The sequence below is a fragment of the Harpia harpyja genome, chromosome 6 (assembly GCF_026419915.1).
Source record: "Harpia harpyja isolate bHarHar1 chromosome 6, bHarHar1 primary haplotype, whole genome shotgun sequence".
Lineage (NCBI taxonomy): Eukaryota > Metazoa > Chordata > Aves > Accipitriformes > Accipitridae > Harpia > Harpia harpyja.
This window is the reverse complement of record NC_068945.1, coordinates 63,550,429-63,570,743: the sequence shown is the minus strand read 5'-3', so window position 1 is coordinate 63,570,743 and position 20,315 is coordinate 63,550,429. Positions and strand designations below refer to the sequence as shown.

The following is a 20,315-nucleotide window of genomic DNA, read 5'->3' as shown; positions in this document are numbered from 1 at the left end:
AATGACACCTACTCTGTGTTTCTGGAGAGGACGTACTGCCCTGTCACCATCTTTCCCCACTCTTAGTTAATACCTCTTCATAGACCAAGGGAAGGTTTGCACAGTTACCAATGAGACCTATGCAATGAAGCTCTGCAAAATTGGCTTTTCTCGGTACGGTTGAAAAAGCCAAGAACGTGGATTTGTTCGTCAGATAAACCCAGAAATACCAGTGGTGACCCTGCTCCAGATTGGGATTTATCATGAGAGTAGATTTATCATGGGAGTGGAATTACACATCCAATCTGGCCCTGCCTGAACTTCTGTTTAGGAGGTTCAGATCTGGGAATAAAACTTGCAGAGGCACGTCTGTGCAGGGATGGAGAGATAAGGGCACATCTATGCAGAAATAGAGAGATAAGGGCCGAATGCCAAGAGGGACTTGGGCATCCAAAATTACATTTAGCTGGAATATAAATGTTGACATCAAAGTTGTCATAATGAAGACTTTCACTCAGCTGCCGCCATCCCTGAGGGTGGGAAGAGCTTCCTAAATTGCCTGTTGTTATTTGCTCCAGTCTCTGAACGCTAATGAGCAACTCGGCACTAACCTAATTAGCCAAATTATCAAGTCCTTCCTCTGCTGAGCCCCGGAGGAGCTCGGTTTGGCAGCCAGACTGTGGCACACTTAACACGCACCAACATGGTTAGGTCCAACAGTAAATAGAGAGGCAGCTTCTGCTCGTTTGAGACCTCTGCCCCAGGAGATGGTGCCAGGCTGTGACCTCCACCCTTTCCATAGCAGCTTCCAGGATGGGTACCCTTCCAGAAACTGGCGATGGGGCTTTGATTCCTTCCTGGAAAAAATGGCAGGGGAATGCCTGAACGAGCGGTAATGCTTAGTTTCAGTATCTGCTTTTTTTCTTTATTTTTTCTTTTTGTTTTCTGTATTTCTAAAGCCACAGATATATTTCTCTTTCAAAACATATGAAATCATGGGGGAAAATGGTGAAGCTTTCTAAGAAACAAAACATTGATTCCATAGAAATGCAACATAAACTTACTTAATACTTTTATTTTTCCATCATAGGGGAGATTTTTGTGAAACTTTATTCCATTTTATTCTAAACTTGTAGAAAAGATACAAAAGATCAGAGAGCAAATGCATCATTCATACTTTGTGGATGGCTCACATTTACAAAGCAATGGCAAAATCTTTTCTGAAATTCCGTATACTCAAATTTTACTTTCACACATCTTACGATGCTTAATTTCTCTGCATTTATGCTCTGGGCCAGCCAATTTAGCTCAGCGTCAGAGGAAGTCAAGAGCCCAAGAGACGAACTTTAATTAGAAGGCAATCAAACCACCAGATGGCTCTCTGATGTCTTAAATCTCCACTTGGGTGAAATAAATTGACTTTTCACAAAAACAGTGCTAGAGTAAATTTTAAACAATGCCCCAAAGCTGAAACATAAAGTAGTTTTGCATAGTTGTGAGAATAATTTGTAGACTCTGAGGCATTCATCGGAGTGTTTTATTAGTTTAATAAAAAGCATTAATGTCTGAATCACTGGTTGCTTTCGCACTATGCCCCATGATCTGCTCTCAGTATGGCTTTTGTTTAAAAATATTTTTAATGTTTGGGTTTAGTTCTACCAAATTACAGAAAATAAACGAAAAATGAATTAATTCTTCCCAATTCTCAGTTTCACTGTTGTGTCCGTTATTAGAGCAGTGGCAATTTGTGGTCGGACCCCCCCGCAGAGCTGGTGGAGGTGGGATGGATATTTCCCAGGTGGGGTGATGAGGGCAGGGGGACAAGGTGACCTCCCAAAATCAGTGAGCTATGAGCAGAGGTGGAGCACGGTACAGAAGCAGGGTTGTGAGATAAAATCTGAGCATCATCAGTACCCTAAAGCAGGAGAGGCCAGAAGGAGGAAGCTTTCATCAGAGTGAAAGGGGAGAGCAGCATGGCAGAGAGGAGACCTGGGAAGTCTGTAATACCTGACTCACTGTATTGGGACCCGCTGAAAGCACGCGTGTGTATTTTTTCTAGGTGGTTGCGGTCATCTTTCCTTGCAGCTGGGGTTCTTTGCAGAGTATCTGTGGGATAACATCTTTATCCCATGTCCCATCTGTTGCTTGAGGACCTTCAGGCCAAATTCAAAGCCCATTTGTAGTCGGGGAGAAAATGCCCGTTGACCGCAGTGATTCAGACCTCAGCATCTCACTGCTCTTTTCAGTATGAATATTGAAATTTGCCATCTTGCCTTGGTTTGTGGCTCGTGTGCTAGTGTGGACCAGGTGCCAGCAGAACTGCATCCTCCTGCACCAGAGCTGCTGCCCTGCAGGGTTTGCATCTGCTGCTGCAGGAGGGAATATCCTAAACCACGGCTGACCGTTTGGCAGTGGGTTCAGCTGCCATATCTAGTTTGGCAGCTCACTCTGAGTTTCTAAATGATCTACATTTTTGTGCCTATAAATAACAACGGCAGCAAAAATCGTGACTATTGTTGTGCCGTCTGTCTCTGGAGCAAGCCCAGTCTTGTGATCTAACGGCTCCACCAAGGAGGTGCTGCTTTTTTGCATGCTCTATATATTGCAGTTCAACCTGATCTCCTGCCTGTGCTGCTGGGGGGTCCTGGTGTCAGGCTGACCAAGAAGGATGCTGCAGAAAGCTGTGGGTCCCAGGGGGGTCCTACACTGCAGCTGCAACACCATTGCCCCTTCAACATCGCTGGGCCAGGTTTGCGGTGGTGTCTGCGTCATCCATATGGGACATGCACACCATGGTCGTGCGATGGACACATCAGCCTGTCAGAGACCCACCACCTGGAGTCTCTTGTACTAGACCCCAGGGAGCTGGGAGGTCTGTTCTTGCAAGCTGAGGTGTTTTGAAATGTGTTTATTATTCTACAGAAAAATTGTCAGTCCATCATATTGTCAATACCTGCTTGAATCCGGAGACACTGCTGGGTGCGGGATGTGTTACTTAATTAACTTGTTCTTTCTGCTGGGTGACCATGTCCTTAAGGAAGCTGAACCATAGAAAAAAATTGTAATAATGCATCTTGGTTTGCATCTTCAAACAGGGCTTTGGTCAGCCCTGAAAGTCAAGTTCAGCTAGTTTTGTGTCTGAGCTTTCAGCCTCGGGAGCGCTGGGAAATCAGGCATTGCCTTGCAGGAGGGTTGGACACTTCCAGCCTCAGCGTTCAGGTGGCGACAATGAACACGGGCGCTTCAGGTAGGACATTGCAGCATAACAACAACAACAACAATTACAAAAAAAATCTCAAAATCATAAAAATATCAGCTCCATTTTCCCAATAAATAGTTTATTTTAACTGAGTATTATACAGAGGTGCTTTTAACATACTGGAATAGCACTTTAACAAAAAGCACTTTAACAAGGGGGGTTCAGCCTGGTGCTTAATAGCTAGAAGGGGGGGAAACATTTGGCATTTCTGTTTTCCTAACCTCCTGAGAACACACCAGCAAGATTCCTCTTAATTGAACCCTTAAACTTTTAATGCAGTCCCTGGACTGATATGCATTTGCCATATGTTTTACTTAGCTGTTAAATGGTTGACTAAGGCCTTTACTTGGCCTGTTAAACTGAATTGATGACATTTTAATATTGCACAGGGAATACCACAGCCAAATAGAAAACAGACATCTGTGGTGCTGAGTTGGGTCAATCCTGGTGCTGGGCAGAGGAGCCGGACAAAGGAGCTGAGTTCTTGCAACCAGAGCAACATAAATAACACAGCAAGAGCAGGAGAGCATTTTCAGCAGTGGCTTTGGATGTTCGTACCTGGTTATAACTCATGATTTAAGGGCTGTCTAAAAGCACTTCATAAATCATCAGCGTGAAATCTGTTTTCCATACTGGTCTGTAACAAATGGCTAAAGTGAATGTCTTCTTCCACTGCATAAATACACCTGGTTTGCCTGCCGGAGAGGTGGATGCGCTCTTTCTCTGCAAGACCAAACTTGGCTTGGTGATTTTTCAGTTAGTTATGGAAGACATGGGCTAAGATTACCATCTGCTAAAAGCATGTCAGGATGAACATATTTCTTAAAGGGATGAATCTGGCTCCCTACAAAGGTTAAGGGAACAATTGATAGTAATTTTAATGGACCCCGTTACTGCTCTGTGACATTAGCATCAATAAGGCAGTCACAGTGCTGAGTAAGTGTTACGGCACTGAGGGAGTCTTGAGTTATTTTCTGAGCAGTGGAACATTTTCAGAAGGAAGTATGGAAAACACCCTGTGGTTTAGGGCACTTTCCAAGAGTTGGAGCTATTGACTTGAATCCCCCTCTCCTCTCTTCCAGCTGGAGCGGGGAGTGGTGTTTGTGCCCCACGTCCTGGGAGCTTTGCTGCTCGCAGTTGGCTGCATGGCGAGTCTTGACTTGCTGGCAGCAGCAGTACCTGGGTTATCCAAACCACGGGTTTGATCGTAGATGCCTAATCCCGCCCCCCGAGGGACCTAAGTCCCATTTTAGATTCATCCTTCAGTGACTTGCCCAAGGTTGCAGAGGAAATCGGTGGCAGAGCACAAGTTACATGCAGCTCCCCTGAATTGAAGCTCTTGCCTTGGCCATGCTTTCATGTTCCAGGGAGACATCCCGCATGTCTCGCACCTCCCTGCCCACTGGCACAAGGGTCCTGGGGAGAATTATGGGGTTGTGTGGTAGCACTCATATTGTGAGTGTCAGAGTAATTACTGCAGTAATCTTCATTTCTTTGCCATGTCTGGTGTTAGTGAAACTTTGCTTGGTATGCAGGCAACCAAAGATTGCCTGATCAGCAGAGAGATCAGACCATCTAGCTGTGGATATTTACCCTCTTAGCACTTTTCTTTGATCTCTTCCTTTGGACCAGCATAATAGCAGTTTACTGACTTGAATGCATTGTCTTAGGGAGACTCAGTGCCTCCCTGGCAGTGCCTGGACTAAGGGCACTGAGTTTTAATACTGTTTCCTCTATTTTCAATCTCAGAATCGCTCTCATGCAGATACCCAGTTGCACAGATAATTTTGCCCTAATACTTGTGCATCAGTGTGTGGGCTCCATGGTGCTGGGAGGCAACTGCTTGACAAAAGCAGGGATCCTACAAAAGCTCTGTACTGGACAGTGATGGGAATAGCTACTACAGATAAGTTTCCTATAGATATGGTCTCTGCCAGAATAAAAGTCACTTCAAACTAATTACTCTGCTATGCAAATTGCATCACTACCTTGCCATGTCCTTCTTCATAATCTTAGGGTGATTGCTGGTTGCACTGGCTGTGGGCTTGCTTCCTTGTCAAGCCCCAAATTAACTCTGGGTAAAATCCTCCACTGCTGCAATCAGTGCAACACCACTGGCATGTCTGGGTCTGTCCCGCTTGGTATTTGCCCATCGCTTGTCAGATGCTATTGCCAAATGCAGGACACTCAGGATCGCTGTGCAGGGCTTGTGAGCCCTGCAGCCAAAGTCTGTATTTCATTTTTGTCCATGAGTTTTTGCAATGTGCTTTGACTACCATATTAGCAAAAAACCCTAAGTGTCCGGCTGTTTTCTAAACTCCCTGTGTTCTTAGTGTATAAATCACACAGCCCAGGAGCACAGTGAGCGTTATATTTGCTAGATTATTGTTTGGGTTTGATCTAATCATAAGTTTTTGTTTGCAACAGAGGAGGAGCTTTTGATTTTAATTTTCACGTAACTGTGTTTATAACATATGCAACAGATGCTAAGGAGCCAAGATTGGGACTTAGGAGTATCCCTATAAAACGTAAAAGGAAGATCAAAAACTTATTTTTTTAAGTCACGGCTGAATCCATGAAATTATGAGGTCATGTTTTTTTGTCAGCAGGAATGCTCAGGTTCTTATCAGATTCTATACTGGCCAAATTAAGTAGCCAGCAATTAAATGGTAATGCCAAGGATTCGCTATGGGATGTACCAAGCTGTTACGGTGGCAGTTCAGACCAGCTCAGCATTGCGCCCACCAGCACAACCCTTTGCATCCCCCAGAAGTGGGATAAGGTCCCAAACCACGTGTGCTGTCTTATACCTCATCCGTGGCCAGTGTGCCTGGCAGAAAGCACGGTCTTGGGGTCATCTCCTGCCGTGGGCCTCCCCGAGAGCAGCAAGGCTGAGCTGCGAGGAGCAGTTCGATGGCTGTAATCTGAAGCTGGTGCAGTTTTACAGCTTGCATTTTTGCTGTTGCTTGGGGCTCGCTCATGAAGGGGATTTTATAGGGCAGTTTAAGCATGAAATGTGAAACATGGGGGAATTACATCCTTTATGGTCCCCAGGAGGTAGAGCTCAAGGAATAACTGTGCACAGTGCGTGGCAAATAGTAGGAGGCACCAGGTTTTCTTTGAGGCTTCGGGATAGTCCTCTTGGATGCTTTGGAGGCTGGGGGGCTTGAGGGAAATGAGGACCACGTACCCACTCTGCTTTAGGGTGGTGCTTCCCAGGAGCTGCCTTTGGGGTGCCGCTCCTGGGAGGGGGATTTTTATGGGGCTGTTGTGCGGGATGGAGAGGAGCGTCACTGTGCCCTGCCCCGACACCACCGCCATCCACACACTGATGGTCCGACGTTAAGAAGGTGACCCAGGTGTTTGCTGTGAGTTAGAGAAGAGTCTTTGAACTGTGCTGTATTGGGCTTTTGGTGCTGGATGTAGCTCCCACAGATTACTGCATCTGAGACAATCTGGTTCAGCTTTTCTTCATTTTTCCAGCCAGCTTTGATTATCTGTTGTATCAATCGTGGTTTTGCTTTTTTCAAACATCAGCTTTTACAGTTTGTCACTAATTCACCTATTAAAACATATTATGGAAATAGATACAGCCACGGTAACACAAACTCCCAAAATATTCAGCATGAACTATAAGGGTTTGCTTGTTGGCATTGATTTGCTCTTCTGCCTTGAAAATAAAATTACTGTGGAGCTACTTGTGTTGATTAACGAAGAATTAGCTGAAGACTTTCATTTTCTGTGTCAAGACAACTATGTAAAGTGTTAGAATAGACGGCAGCCTTGGAACAATAATGTATAAGCGGATATTTAAAATCTCTCCCAAGGCCACGGGACAGTCCCAGTAAAAAGCAGAGTGCCTGGCAGTCAGCCAGCCTGGTTTGTTAAGACACAGGAGCAAATAGCTACTTTTAAAAATAACAGATACATAAAATCTTCCCTCTTTTGCTGGAGTCCTCATTATTAGCATGAACATGTGTCTGTTTTCATCTGCTTGATTAGATTCTTGGAAGTTGTCTCTGTGATGAATCGATGATTTCCATTAGAAACATCTCAATGGCCTGGACTAAATCAGCCACCAGTAAGGCAATAATTGAAGAATTGTTAAAATAAGCCCTGGGCACATTTGGTTTATGTAGGACGTTCTGGAAACTTTCTCTTTTGTGTACTATGCTTCTACTATATCTTTTAACAAATACTTTCCCTCCAGGAATGGTGGTTTTTTTTCTTTCAAAAGGCAGTAAATTCAGCTATTGCACAGAATAAAACCAATAAATCTGTGGCTGTGGCACCTGGCTTTAGTGCCGGGCAGCCAATATGAAACGAGCAAGCACAGGGTGTTGGCAGGATCATCCTTTCTGCCTTCTCCATGCCCAGCTGGTTTCACTCATGGTTTCCCAGCATTTTTGGAGGCTGTCGTTTCTGCTCGCTAGTTTTGCCTAGTTGCTTCATTGGTTGCTGGTGGCACCTCGTTCCTCCCATCTCTCGTGGGGATGCTGTGGACAGCATCTCCTCAAGGAGCTCATCCCACGGTAGCTGAGGAGCAGAAATCTCATGAGCCTCGGTGCTCCACATGCCCGACTTCTGGGTTTTTTGCAGAATATCAGGAATTAGGACCAGATGCCTTTGGGGTTTTTTTGGTTTTTTTTAAGAAACTGCCCCTTTTATACATCATAAATCTTCCCTCAAGGCCGTGAGAGAATATCTGTGCTGCCCACCCTCCAGCCAAACCACAATAAATCAGCCGGTCCTCCCAGTCCCTGCCGTGCCTTATCTGTGCAAAGGGCGCAGCTTGGAAATTAGCTGTTGCTAATGGGAGAAGGCAGCTGGCGATCTGCAAATAAACACAAAGCTTTAGTTGCGAGTGCTGTTCCTGGCCTGTCAGCAATGCACAAGCAGCATCATGAATCACATCCACTCACACGCTTCATGCATGGAGCTGGAAAAGAATGGGTAACATGAAAAATTGCAGTTAATAAGGTAGGTGAGAGGAAAGTCTCAGGTGGGACATAGCAAGGTGTGCTCAGCATCGTGGATTGCAGTGGGGTTCAGACCAGCATGTTTGCTGTGAACTGCTTTTAACAGCTTTGATCTGCGTTATGCCGCTTATCCTCACTCACCGTGGCCTGAGTCCGCTGTCCCTCTTTAGAGATGGCTGGGCAAGAGATTAATCAACTTGCATACAGTCCTGAGGTTTCCAAATTCAATACCTGTTCCTCCTGGTTCCTTCAATGACATTACAGGTTCCCTTGCAGCTCCAGTTGGAACTGAATTTACTGGCTAAAGATATAATATTGCTCTAAACAGTCACATAAGTTTTATTTAGCTGAGACTGCATCTGAGCTGTAAGAGTTCAGTTTGATGGCACTCTACACCACTCAAAATTGGAGAAATTCACTCTCTGCTGTGGAAAACGGGGATATCTTGATTGAACAGCGATGAGATAAACATCATGAGATGTAGTAGACTGAACAAATGATGTACAGAAGAGAGTGGTAATTGGAAACTCTATATTCTGTTTAGATTATATTTGATTCGATATTGAAACAGATACTTAGTACTGGTCCATATCCTGTCCAGGAATGACCAGATCATTATTGATGCAGATGTAAGTGAAGCTACTTAACATGGTAATTCAAGTTTCCAAACGGAGAACTGGAAATAAGCATCGCTGTATATGTACTCAGCTTCTAGTTAGCTCTTCACAGAGGCTGTGAAAGTAGTTGTTGAATATATTTTTTTTTTTTTTTTTGGAGAGAAATATCATATAGAAGCAGGAAAAATGAAGTTACCAAAACCTAAAGAGTAAGGTTGCTTTAATACACCTAAAAAGTCTGCAGTCAGTGTTGAAAGGAATCCAATGACAGGACATCAGAAATTATCACTGGAAAAAAACGTAATGTAATTAGTCAGTGTGTGTAATTAACCACTGGACAAAGCAGACAAGGGATTAGTGGTATCTTCTAAGTCAAGCCTGGCTACACTGCTAAACGGTAGTCTTTTGTCCAGCCAGGAGCTATAGATCTGAGGCAAAAATTGTACAGTCTTTGTTTTGTCTGGGGTCAGATTAGATTATCATAATGGCTTTAAAATCTATGAATCTGTCATATTTGATTTTAAGTGAATGAATCAAAAGACTCCCTTAATGTAGGTATGCACATTCTGACCAGAGTTGAGGGAATAATTCGATAATTAATTTGATGAGCACAGACATAAGAACATGAGCACCATTTTATTGGGTCATACCAAAGATTCATCTGTTCCGGGATCGCTCCTCAGAAAACAAAGGCTTTTGTCTTAAATCCACCACCTGCTAATTCCGTTAGGTTCCCCATTTCTCATCTGTGGTGTGAAATAATTCTTTATATTTCCCTTTTCCATGCTTTATCGTTTTCAGGATTTTGTAGAGTGCTATCGTATCTCTTCTGTCATCTCTTTTCTTTGTAAATGGGATCTCTCTTTTCATGGAGAAGCTCTCTGGTCCTGCTTGCTTTTTTTCTCTGCACTTTCCCAAGTTTGATTATACTTTTGGCCAAAGCATCTTCAGGACTTTTTTCCATAAAGGTCATCAAGGTGGGATTTGTCCAAATGAACCCAGAAATGGACATTTCTTTTCCTCACACCCTGAAGTGTGTGCTTAGCAGCATCACACCCTAGAAATGCCTCCTTCCTTGCCTTGGCCGAAGGGGATGAGGGTGGTAGGTCTCATACAGGTGCTTATTCTGTAAACTTGCATGATTGGGTGAGATGAACTGTGTCAAAAATGTTGAAGGTGTGAGTGTTCCTTGGGTGTTTAGAGGGACAGATTATTTTCTCCTTTGCATTCAGTTTTCTCCCGAACCTTCTGCTTGCTTTTTCATGGCCACAGAACATTTCAGGGAACTGTCCTTGATAACTCCAACATTTATTTCCTGATTTTTATAGATACTGTATATCCTAAAATTGTGCATGTACCATAGAAATGGGTTTTTCCTTGTATTTATTTTAGTTACTCACAGATTTCTTAAGAAATACTTCATTATAAGCAACCAGAATTTTGTGTTTTTCTTTATCAGTTCTCTGCAAGTTTCTTCACACTTTCTCAAAAGTTGAAGAGCACATTAATGACTTTTTAAATGTACATATAGTTGTTGTAACAGTTTGATAAAACAAGATATCTATATCATTTAGAGTTAAGTTGGTCTGTTTTGTTTTAATATTTAGGTCCCAATGTACTGTTTCTGCCAACTGCTTGGCAAGTTGACTTTTGCAACAGCATATCTTGACCAGTTGACTGCATTTCTTTTTTTGGTTCAAAATAAATTTTCCTTGGTTGTGTTTGCCCAGGACAGAGGGACAACTCAAAGTTGTACAACCTGTAGAAAAGCTAAAAAAAAAAAAAAAAAAAAGTTGAATTTATGTGAGATACAGGTGATATAAGGAGTTTCAGAGCTCTTTCTGCACTGAGGCAAGTATTACTCAATATTATGTCAACATCGGCTATGTTCATGATGACATCTGCCTGCAAACTTACTTGTGAGAAAGCATGTGGAAATCAGACTCAGAAAAAGGAATATGCACACAAAAGCAAATTTCTATTAAGTTTTATTCACAGAAAAGCTGGGCTGTTTAAGGTCCAGCTGAGAGTGACTTTACTGTACTTTTCTGTGGTCCTTTTTGATATTTAGGACAATTCTTAGTGCTGCATTCATCTTATATTTCATAGTTGTTTACTATACATTGCGTAATTTATGGTATCCATTTTCAGTTACATCGATTGTCATTATTTTTAGGTCTGTTCTTCCTAGTTAATGCTGGCAGGACATCGAGGTTGGTTTCCATTGGAAAACAAGTCAAAAGGAAAACAAACCCAACCTATTAGTGCTGAAACATGACCTACTTTTAAATTGCTGTCAGGTGAGGAATCTCCTCCAGATTTTAACTATCCGCTTATTTTATGGAGAGCTGGAGGAATATGACAGCAGTTAAGAAATACATTGTTCCAGCCCTCAGATACTGGAAAATGTATTTTGTGTGGTGGATTGTCTACAGAGCTCTACTTTTCTCTTTTTTCGAAGCAAAGTGAGAAAGGTTGAGGCAACAAATTCACATATGAATAAGTATATATATATACACACACACATATACAATGAGCAAGAGTGATTGGGCTGATTTACTGACATCTCACATAAAGAAATGAAAAAATCAGGGAGTAATTGCTTCTTTAAAACTAAACTTTTGAGTTAGTTATTTAATGCATACTGTGCATATTTTAATTATATCGTATGTATTTTGTATACATTGTATGTATTTAATCCGTTGTGTGTATGGATTCACATGTGGTGACATCAAACCATTAACTGACATGGTGGGCCCAGGTGAAAGTCACCATTGCTGGGCTTCAGCTTTGCCTTTTCATTTAATGCAAAGCCATGAAGAAAAACAGGCTGAATAGCCAAGATATATGTCATAGAATCATAGAATGATTTGGGTTGGAAGGGACCTTTAAGGGTTATCTAGTCCACCCCCTGTGCCATAAGCAGGGAAATCTTCAACTAGATCAGGTTGCTCAGAGCCCCGTCCAACCTGACCTTGAATGTTTCCAGGGATGGGACATCTACCACCTCTCTGGGCAACCTGTGCCAGTGTTTCACCACTCTCCATAGGTCTTTTTTAAAATGGCAAGGCGCAGACTTGAGTGTGATCAAGCTGCTAATACTAGATGATTCCTTAGCTCCTGTGGAAGTGCCAGTCAAACTATAAGAGCTCAGAAGAGTGTCCATGCCCATCATGGTGTTTGTAGACCTCAGCAGAGCGCTAGAGATGTGAAAGTTTGCTACAGTATTCCTTAGGATTTGATAGCACGGTGGGGTTAACAGTGCAGGTTGCTTTACTACAGATATGTACCTCATAAATAGTGATGGCAGCACTGGGGGAGTGTTGCTGTAGCTGGCAGGTCCTAGGTCTCCTCCACACACCGCTGCCTGGGGGGACAAGCGTAGATGGAGGCAAGTGGGCTGCTGGCATTTGAAGGGCTGCCATAAGCTGTCAGTCAGTAAGGTTTAGTCACAAGACACTTAAAAACCTGAGGTCCTTTGTCATTTGGTTGCTATTAGTGCTGTCACTTTTTACAGCTGATGGAACCAGGGGATATTTTGAATACAACGTTGAATATTTGAATACAGAATAAAATTTTGAATAAAACAAGACAGCATCAACCTTGAAAAATCATGGACCTCAAAAGAGCTCTGCAGTAGGGATTCTGTGAAGGAAAATGTTGTCTCCAAAGATTGTAACTGCCAAACTACATTAAATCCCTGAGCTGAGCTTTCCAGAGACTTAACAGTCTTGTCCCAGTGGAAACAGAATTCTGTTCTCCAAAGCACAACCTCACTACAGCTGCTCAGCAAATGTCATATGAAACTTTTAATGCAGGGGAAAAAACTGTTTTAGTTTGCTCAGTTTGTTTCTGAGAGATGGCCACACCATTTTTGCTCAAACTTTTCCAAAACAACCCCTCAGGGTGGGGGGCAGCCCTCTGGTGCAGCCACCGTCACAGTGGTGATGAAGGACTGAGGAACCATCAGCTGCAGAGAATAAATCCCACAGCAACATTGCATTGAACAGAACTATCAAAGGAGAGGGTGCTAACACCCATCCATCCCTCTCTACCATGTGCACGCACCTTTATTCTAGAAAAATAAGCCAAAATTAATCTTGTGTCCTTTCTTTGGTGGCCTTGGAGCATATATTTATGTTACCATCAGATTTTAAGGTAGGTGATTTAAAGCTACAATAACAAGAAAAGTCCTTGCCTTGTTCAAGCTGTATATTTTAAGATGCGCAGCAAATGAGAAAGCTGGTGCAGTTTTCTGAGATGTATACTGAATAAGGCAAGTCTCTGTAGGACATACAGTATTTCTATAGCAATATCTGTCCCTGCCTGATTAACACCTTAGATTATTGGTATAAGGAGAATTTTGATCACATACTTGTATTTTCAAGAGGTCAGACTGAATAATCATAATGTTTCTTTCTGGGTCTAAAATCTATTAATCTGTTTACTCATTTTCTTTTTATGTGTTACGTTGTTTGAACAATGAGATGAGGGCAGCCAATTTCTCTTCCCTTTCGAACAGCAAGCTGGCCAGGTTTGCTTTCTGGTTCTCATGCATTTTCACAATGCAGAGGAAGTTTAAAGCCAAACAGAAAAGTCCTCCATTAAAAACAAAATAAATTTTTAAAATGGAAATATTTATATTAATAAGAATTCCTTCATTAGAGAAAAGTAATACTCAAAGCCAGAACTTCCCAGGAATGGTCCCTTCAGTCTTTCTTATCTCACCTCACACTTCCAGCTTCATGCCCCGGCAGCTGACTTATGTGCTTTTTTTAATTTATATTGTAGGAAACTGCGAACATGTAACTTCTGATCAGTAAGCTGTTCACAATTGTAGGGTAATGCTCATATTTTTAACTTATTTTTCACATTGGCCTGGGATGCCTCCTGCTCCAAACTTCTGAAATCAGCCCTCTTTTCATTAGGCATCCCTAAGCTGCAGGTTTAAACAGTATTAGTGAGTCCCTAGGGACGTCTCTGCCTTTCCGTGCTGGTTCTTCTAACCCAACGTGGTGGTGCTTTGATGACTTGTCCAATGCAGGCTGGATCATGACTTGAACCACAGTGAAGCATCGGGTGAACTTCACGTGCTTCTGGAGGGAAAAGCCTACAAGCTTTGAATAGGTCTGATGGGATTCTTTGTGTAAATCCACCACCGATGCGTTCATCAATAAAACTTTTGATAAAAAGCAATTACACTGTCAAGCAGTAAACAATCCAGAGCAATTCCAGCCTGTACTCCAAAAGAGACAGAAAAGAAAAATATCAATGGTTTGCCAAATGACAAAGAAGTCAAAGTGATATTTCAAAGGGTGTTATTTCTCAAGCTCCTAAAACAAGCAGAAAGGTTCCTACACTTAATAACAGTGAGGGATGCAGGGGTGAATAAATGAAAGGATATATCTATACACACAGATGGTACCAGCAAGAGAAAGAAAGGATAACATGAATACATTAATATCAATATATAACTAGCATCTTTTTAATTCCAGCATTTATTTGTTCTTTTATTCATGTATTTATTTACCTGAAGGCTAACATATGTAGGGGTGTCCGCCGCCAGGCAGCCCTGCTGCGGTGGTGGTCTGGCAGGTACTTGGCAGAGTGAGCTGCAACGCGCGGGTGCAGGTTTCACACTGCTGGCAAAACCATCAGAAATCCGTAGAGATTGGCTCTTGGTTTGTGTTTATGAGTTTAGGAGCCTTAAATTACGAGGGAGTTTTTTTCTGGTGCTCATCTTTAATTAAAGCGTTTCTTTGAAACTGTGCACGCTCTGCTTCCCTGACGGTACTGCCAGGGAATCGGTTGCTTCAGAAAAAGGTCGACCACGTCCTTTCTCCTTACCTGCAGCAGGGGCTGTTTTCTTTTTGTTTTGTCAGTTTGGCTCTTTCCTGATGAACTTGATGGTGAAATGGGTTAACGTAAAGTAAAGGTGTAATACTAATGCTGAAATGTGTCCTCATCTGTCCCAAGTTACATTTGTAAATTAGAAATTGCAAAAATATAGAAACTGTGTAGTGACATGGACTGACACCAACCTTGAACAGAGCCTTAATAATTATTAGGACACTGTTAGAGTGACCTCTCCTTTGCCTCTAATGAGGATTGCGAGGTCTTTCAGGGTCCTTTTTTACTGTCTGTGCAGGGTGTTCACCTGAAAGGAGGTTGTAGCCAGGTGGGGGTCGGTCTCTTCTCCCAAATAACAAGCAATAGGACGAGAGGAAATGGCCTAGAGTTGCACCAGTGGAGGTTTAGATTGGATATTAGGAAAAATTTCTTCACCAAAAGGGTTGTCAAGCCCTGGAAGAGGCTGCCCAGAGAAGTGGTTGAGTCACCATCCCTGGAGGTATTTAAAGACCTGTTGACGTGGTGCTTAGGGACATGGTTTGGGGATGGACTTAGCAGTGTTAGGTTAACAGTTGGACTTGATGATCTTAAGGGTCTTTTTCAACCCAAATGATTCTATGATTCTTAGTGGGGTAGGGCTTGTGGAAAAGGACATTGCTGTATGTCCTGGCTGTTTAATTGCATCAAGGAGAGTTTCTGTCTATTTCCTGCAATGAGAAAATGGAAATAATGTTTATTCTGGCCTTCCTCATGTTGATAGTCAGTGATATGTACCAAAGGCACATAGCCTCAGGTGAAAGATGTAGTAGAAGTGGAAAGTATTCATATTTATGGCTGGGCTTGGGGTTTTTTTTCATTCTAAACTAAATCAATCTTCTGGGCATTGTTTTGAAATTTTTCCTGTATTCCTGAAGCCAGGCAGAGCATATGCTGGGGTGTCCATGTGTGATGTGGACACCCAGGTCAGCTCCTTCTTCAAGTGCTGGGCTGTCCCCGTGCTGCTTGATGAATCAGGGGAGAGCCACTGTTTGGTGGCTGGGCAAGGACCAAGGGATGGAGCTGCCCACACCAAGGCAGTCACAGCAGGCATCCATACAGAAGATGCAGCTTCAGCCACTTTGCTGATTTTTGCCCAGCAATGAGTCCGCAGACAGGGCTAATGCTATTCTGGATCACAGAGAGACGCTTGAGCTGTTCCCAGGGTTAAAGGCTTTTCAAGTAACTGCACTTGGCTGCTCCTCCTTTGATTTTTTGATTTGCTGGGAACCAAAATTGAAATCAGCAGGGGGAAAAGGTTCCTTGTGTTGTTTGGGACGGTGTGTCCAGCTCCATGAGCCAGTGCCAGCTGCAAGACAGGAGCAGTCCTCTTCCACTAATGAGAAATCCCTCCTACCCTCTCTTTCTGGTCAGAAAATTTTGTCTTAAATTTCTTTAAGACAAAGACCTAATTCTACTCCTACTGCCTGCAGTTTCAACTCTGCCTCCTGTGCACTGCTCAAAATTGCCAAGGAGAGGGCAAAGCCGGTGCTGCCATTACAAAAAAAAAAAAAAAAAAAGAAACAAAACAGAATAATAAAGACTGGAACAAACAAATTGCAGCAGTGCTTTGTGAGTGCCCAGGTCTGTTCAGAGCAGGATGGCAAGTCCCATCTCAGCAGGCTAGAGGGGGTTGGGATCAAGACCAGCTTTAGACAAACAGTCCACATCTCCACCATGAGTTTAGAGTTCAAATGCTCTCCCACAGCTGCCCTGGCTGGTTTGCTCCTGGAACAGCACTGACTTATGTCAGTCCTTGGGCACCATACAGGGAGCAGCATTCCCAATGACATTACGGTTGAGTTAACCCTATTTTGGAGGAGAAGAGCCATATGGACATAAGCTCCATATGGAAAGTAGCCATAGCATTGGGTGCTGAGTTGCAGAGCACCACGGGAGGTGAACCCCAGCCATGACTCTTGCCCACAGCAGGAAGAATCTATAGGTGAATGCAAACACGTAATGCAAATCCCATGTATCGTAACATGGAGTCACCACATGAATAAACAGGAGCACGGGTCCCTCAACTCTCTGCGTGTACCTGGGATGCTCTTGACACTCTGAATAAGCAAGTGGCTGTGAACTTACGGGCTGTTCCTCCTGAGTCCTTGGATTAAGCTCTGGTTTGCAATGCATCATTTAAGAGGTTGCAGATATTTTCCGTGTGTTGAAATGAAATTATAAACAGATTGAGCCTGGGTACAGTAGATCCACCGGACTAAATTTGACTAAGAAAAGCTTTTGATTAAAGAATGAGCTTAAGGGGGATGGGGAGTAAGCTGGCATGGAGGGAAATTTTGTCATTTTAATGAAAAAATTTTTGTGGAAGTATACTCTCTGCAAACATCGAAGGAGAGAGTCCCTGTGCAGGAAAACACGTGATGTAAATCAGTATCTACTAAAGCAGTCCATCTCTTGAATATAACAAAAGTAACCGTATGAAATTGCAAAACAGCACGCACTGCATTTTCATGGGGAAATGTGCTGTATTCAGTCATATTAATTACTGCGTGGGCTCAATTTTCAGTGCAATCAATCCACGGGAAACAAAAGGTCTGCAGGGGAAATACAAAAAGACAGTCAGCTAATGGGAGCCAGATTCAATAAAACTTTGTCTGCCTTCAGTGAACACCGAGGCAGAGGTGTGTCCATTCTCCCTTGGCAAGGCATGCAATGGGTCGGGCAAAGGGTGTAGGGCTGAGAGGAGCTTGGACCAACACCCCATGTATATATACATGTGTGTATACATATATATATATATATATATATAAGAAATAAAACTCCTATTGTGAGAAACTAGGAAAGAAAGAGTTTTAATTCAAGTTTTTCTGTGCAATGTTCAGGGTGTCATCTCAGAGCAGGTTGTTGTGAGATGGCACTTCTGCCGGTGCAGCCTCTACCTGCCATGCCTCCTTCCCCGCTGTGCCCTGAGTCACGGGCTCTCCAATTCTCCAATTCTTTCCCTTGCCCCACCGTCAGCCTGGCACTGCTGCTCCAGCCTCTCTCTGCCAGCAGCAAGCAGTAAGCCCCAGGGCTGCTGGTACTGCCGGGGGTCTCCTGGGTGGACTTCTGACCCTGGCTGAACTTCACCTTTACTGCAGAGTTTCAGTTTAATGCCAATATTTTAGCAAGCTATTTGATTTGTTTGCCTAGCACTTACTAGGAGCATTATCTGTTGGGTTTTTTTTTTTCTTCCAAGGTTGCTTTTCATTTTCGAAGTTGAATGTGTTCATTTTTAGCAGTAGCCTTCTCTTCCATTCAGGGTCCAAACTTCACTAGAAAGTGACTTCATGGCATTATTCAAGCAGATTATTGCTTGGAGTGGCTGAATTACCTAGTGTTCATATAATGGCAAGCTCCCAGTCCATATGTATTTAATGACTGTAATCATTTATTATTTTCCCTTTATTAGGTTTGTTTTTAAAGAAAGTTTTACTGTGCTATTTATGATATGCTAAGTGGTGCAACTTGCTGAAAAAACATATCGCATACATTTTATTTTTTAATAGGTTTTGCTTGTTAAAACGGAAATCTTTTATTACCCTAGTTGGGCAGTTTTTTGCTGACAGTTTTATTATTTCAATTACTCAGACATTTCTTTCCTCTTTTGTTTCCCCAGATACTCCTCCAGGGAGTTTTAATGTGTCCATTCTTTATTTAAGATTGGGTTCAGAACGTGTTATTTCTAGCAGGGCAGAGGAAAAGTGTAATATAACAGACATTAAATAGTGGGATGTCAAGGTTTTATTTTCTTTCCTCTTTGAGTTGTGGAATCCTTTCCCCATCTGTGTCATCTGGTGATTAATTGTGCTGATAATCTGCGCTCCCTCATCAATAACTGTCTGCTACCAGTGCCAAGCAGAGGCCGTGCTCTGCCTAAAGAGTTCGTGGCTGCTGATAAATGAACATACATGTATGGGTAAAGGGGGGGACCTCTGAGAGCATTTAAAATCGCCAGAGACCCAGAGTCCTTTAATGAACTAATGCTCTATGGGTACTGGTAGTAACTACTGTATGCATTTCACTCACCGGTGGGGCAATGAGAATGGGACCGTTCCTCCAGGGCAAAACCCAAGCCTTGGTCGGTGGAGTGAAACGTGCCCCCCAAGGTCTCATAGTAGTAGGGAGCCTTACAACCTCAGTGGGGCAGCACCAGCGGGAAGGGCAGACCGAATTCGCCTATACAAAGTTCACTAGGGTGTGACAGCGTGGAAACCGGTGTCTGCTCCCTTGGCCCTTGCTGGGTACAGTTGTGATTTCCCTCTGCAAGTTCTAGTGCATCTTTGACCACTCTATGATGTGTGATGGATTTTATTTTCCATTATAGTATGACCAGTCCTTGGACTGTGAGAAAACCAAAACCAAAAGCTTGTTGGGACAGTGGGAGAGCCCCCAGAGCTCCAGACGGATATGTGCTTGGACTGCCTGTGGCTAGCGCATGGCCTTGACCATCCTTTAGAGAGGTAGAAAACACATTACAAAGCATGTCCTCACACTTCTGCGTCCCGTCATGTTTTCCAGAGTGTCTGGGGGAGAGCTTTTCGACCGGATTGTTGAGAAAGGGTTCTACACCGAGAAGGACGCCAGCACCCTGATCCGGCAGGTCCTGGATGCCGTCTACTACCTGCACCGAATGGGCATCGTGCACAGGGACCTCAAGGTACGACCGCGGCGTGACTCGGTCCTCCGGACAGTGGTAATGAAGGTTGCATAATTATGTGAGTCTAACGCATGTAGGTCCAGCCTCCACTGGGACTGGCTGTTTCAGTAAGGTTTTACCATAAGAGAGATGCTCTGAACGCTCCATATCCTCCCATCGTAATTGGTTTTAATGAGGACTTTGCAATCAATGCTGTTACAATGGGAGTTTTGCACATATGATGTGGGGAAAAAGTCATTCATTAAGACCTGAAATGTTACATTAAGGCAGGAAACTCATCTCAGATGGGATGTAAGTGTTTGCTGCTGTAAAGTATCTCGCAGATTTGTGGTGCTATATTTACTTTTATTTAATAATAATTAGTAACAATAAATAGTGTGGGAAAGTTGTATGATTTCCTATCATGCTGTTTGGACCAGTGTTTTTGGAGACACTGTTAACAGCAACGATTCTTCTAAGGAACATCATGTGCCAATGTGATTTTTAGATCATTTTCCTTTTAGCTGTACAATGTTATCACATCAAAACCTCTCAGCTTTTCTGGCAAAAAAAACCCAAAACATTATTTCTGTATTGTTTCCTTCCAATATCTTAAACTGTAGTTAAGGTAAGCAGAAAGCCTTGGATTTCATAACACACAGCTAAACCTCCCCGTCTTTAGTATTTTAAATAATAAATTAGCAGAAGACGATGGAAAAAGATACAAATGTCAAAAGAAAACTCTGGGTTCAGTTCCTGAGCTAGTTAATTCTACCAAACTTACTGCCAGAAACAAAGAACTCAATGAATGAAATAACACCTCTGGTTGTGTTTTGGAGGGATGCTCCAAACAAGAGTTTCCCTGGAATGCTGATGCTGTGGCCTTGAATTGTCCCCATGTGAAATGAGTGGAATTTGGCTAAACGAGTCATATTATTTAAAGGCTTAATGAACAT

The 20,315-nt window shown here is 42.9% G+C and overlaps 1 protein-coding gene across 1 annotated transcript in view; it reads left to right on the top strand.

Moving 5' to 3' along the window:
* The window catches only part of CAMK1D (calcium/calmodulin dependent protein kinase ID), a 232,044-nt gene that overhangs the window by 163,992 nt on the left and 47,737 nt on the right, over nt 1-20,315 (top strand). Inside the window, exon 4 of the mRNA XM_052789681.1 lies at nt 19,242-19,380. Coding sequence (XP_052645641.1) covers nt 19,242-19,380 — 139 coding nt within the window. The remainder of the gene's footprint in view (nt 1-19,241; nt 19,381-20,315) is intronic.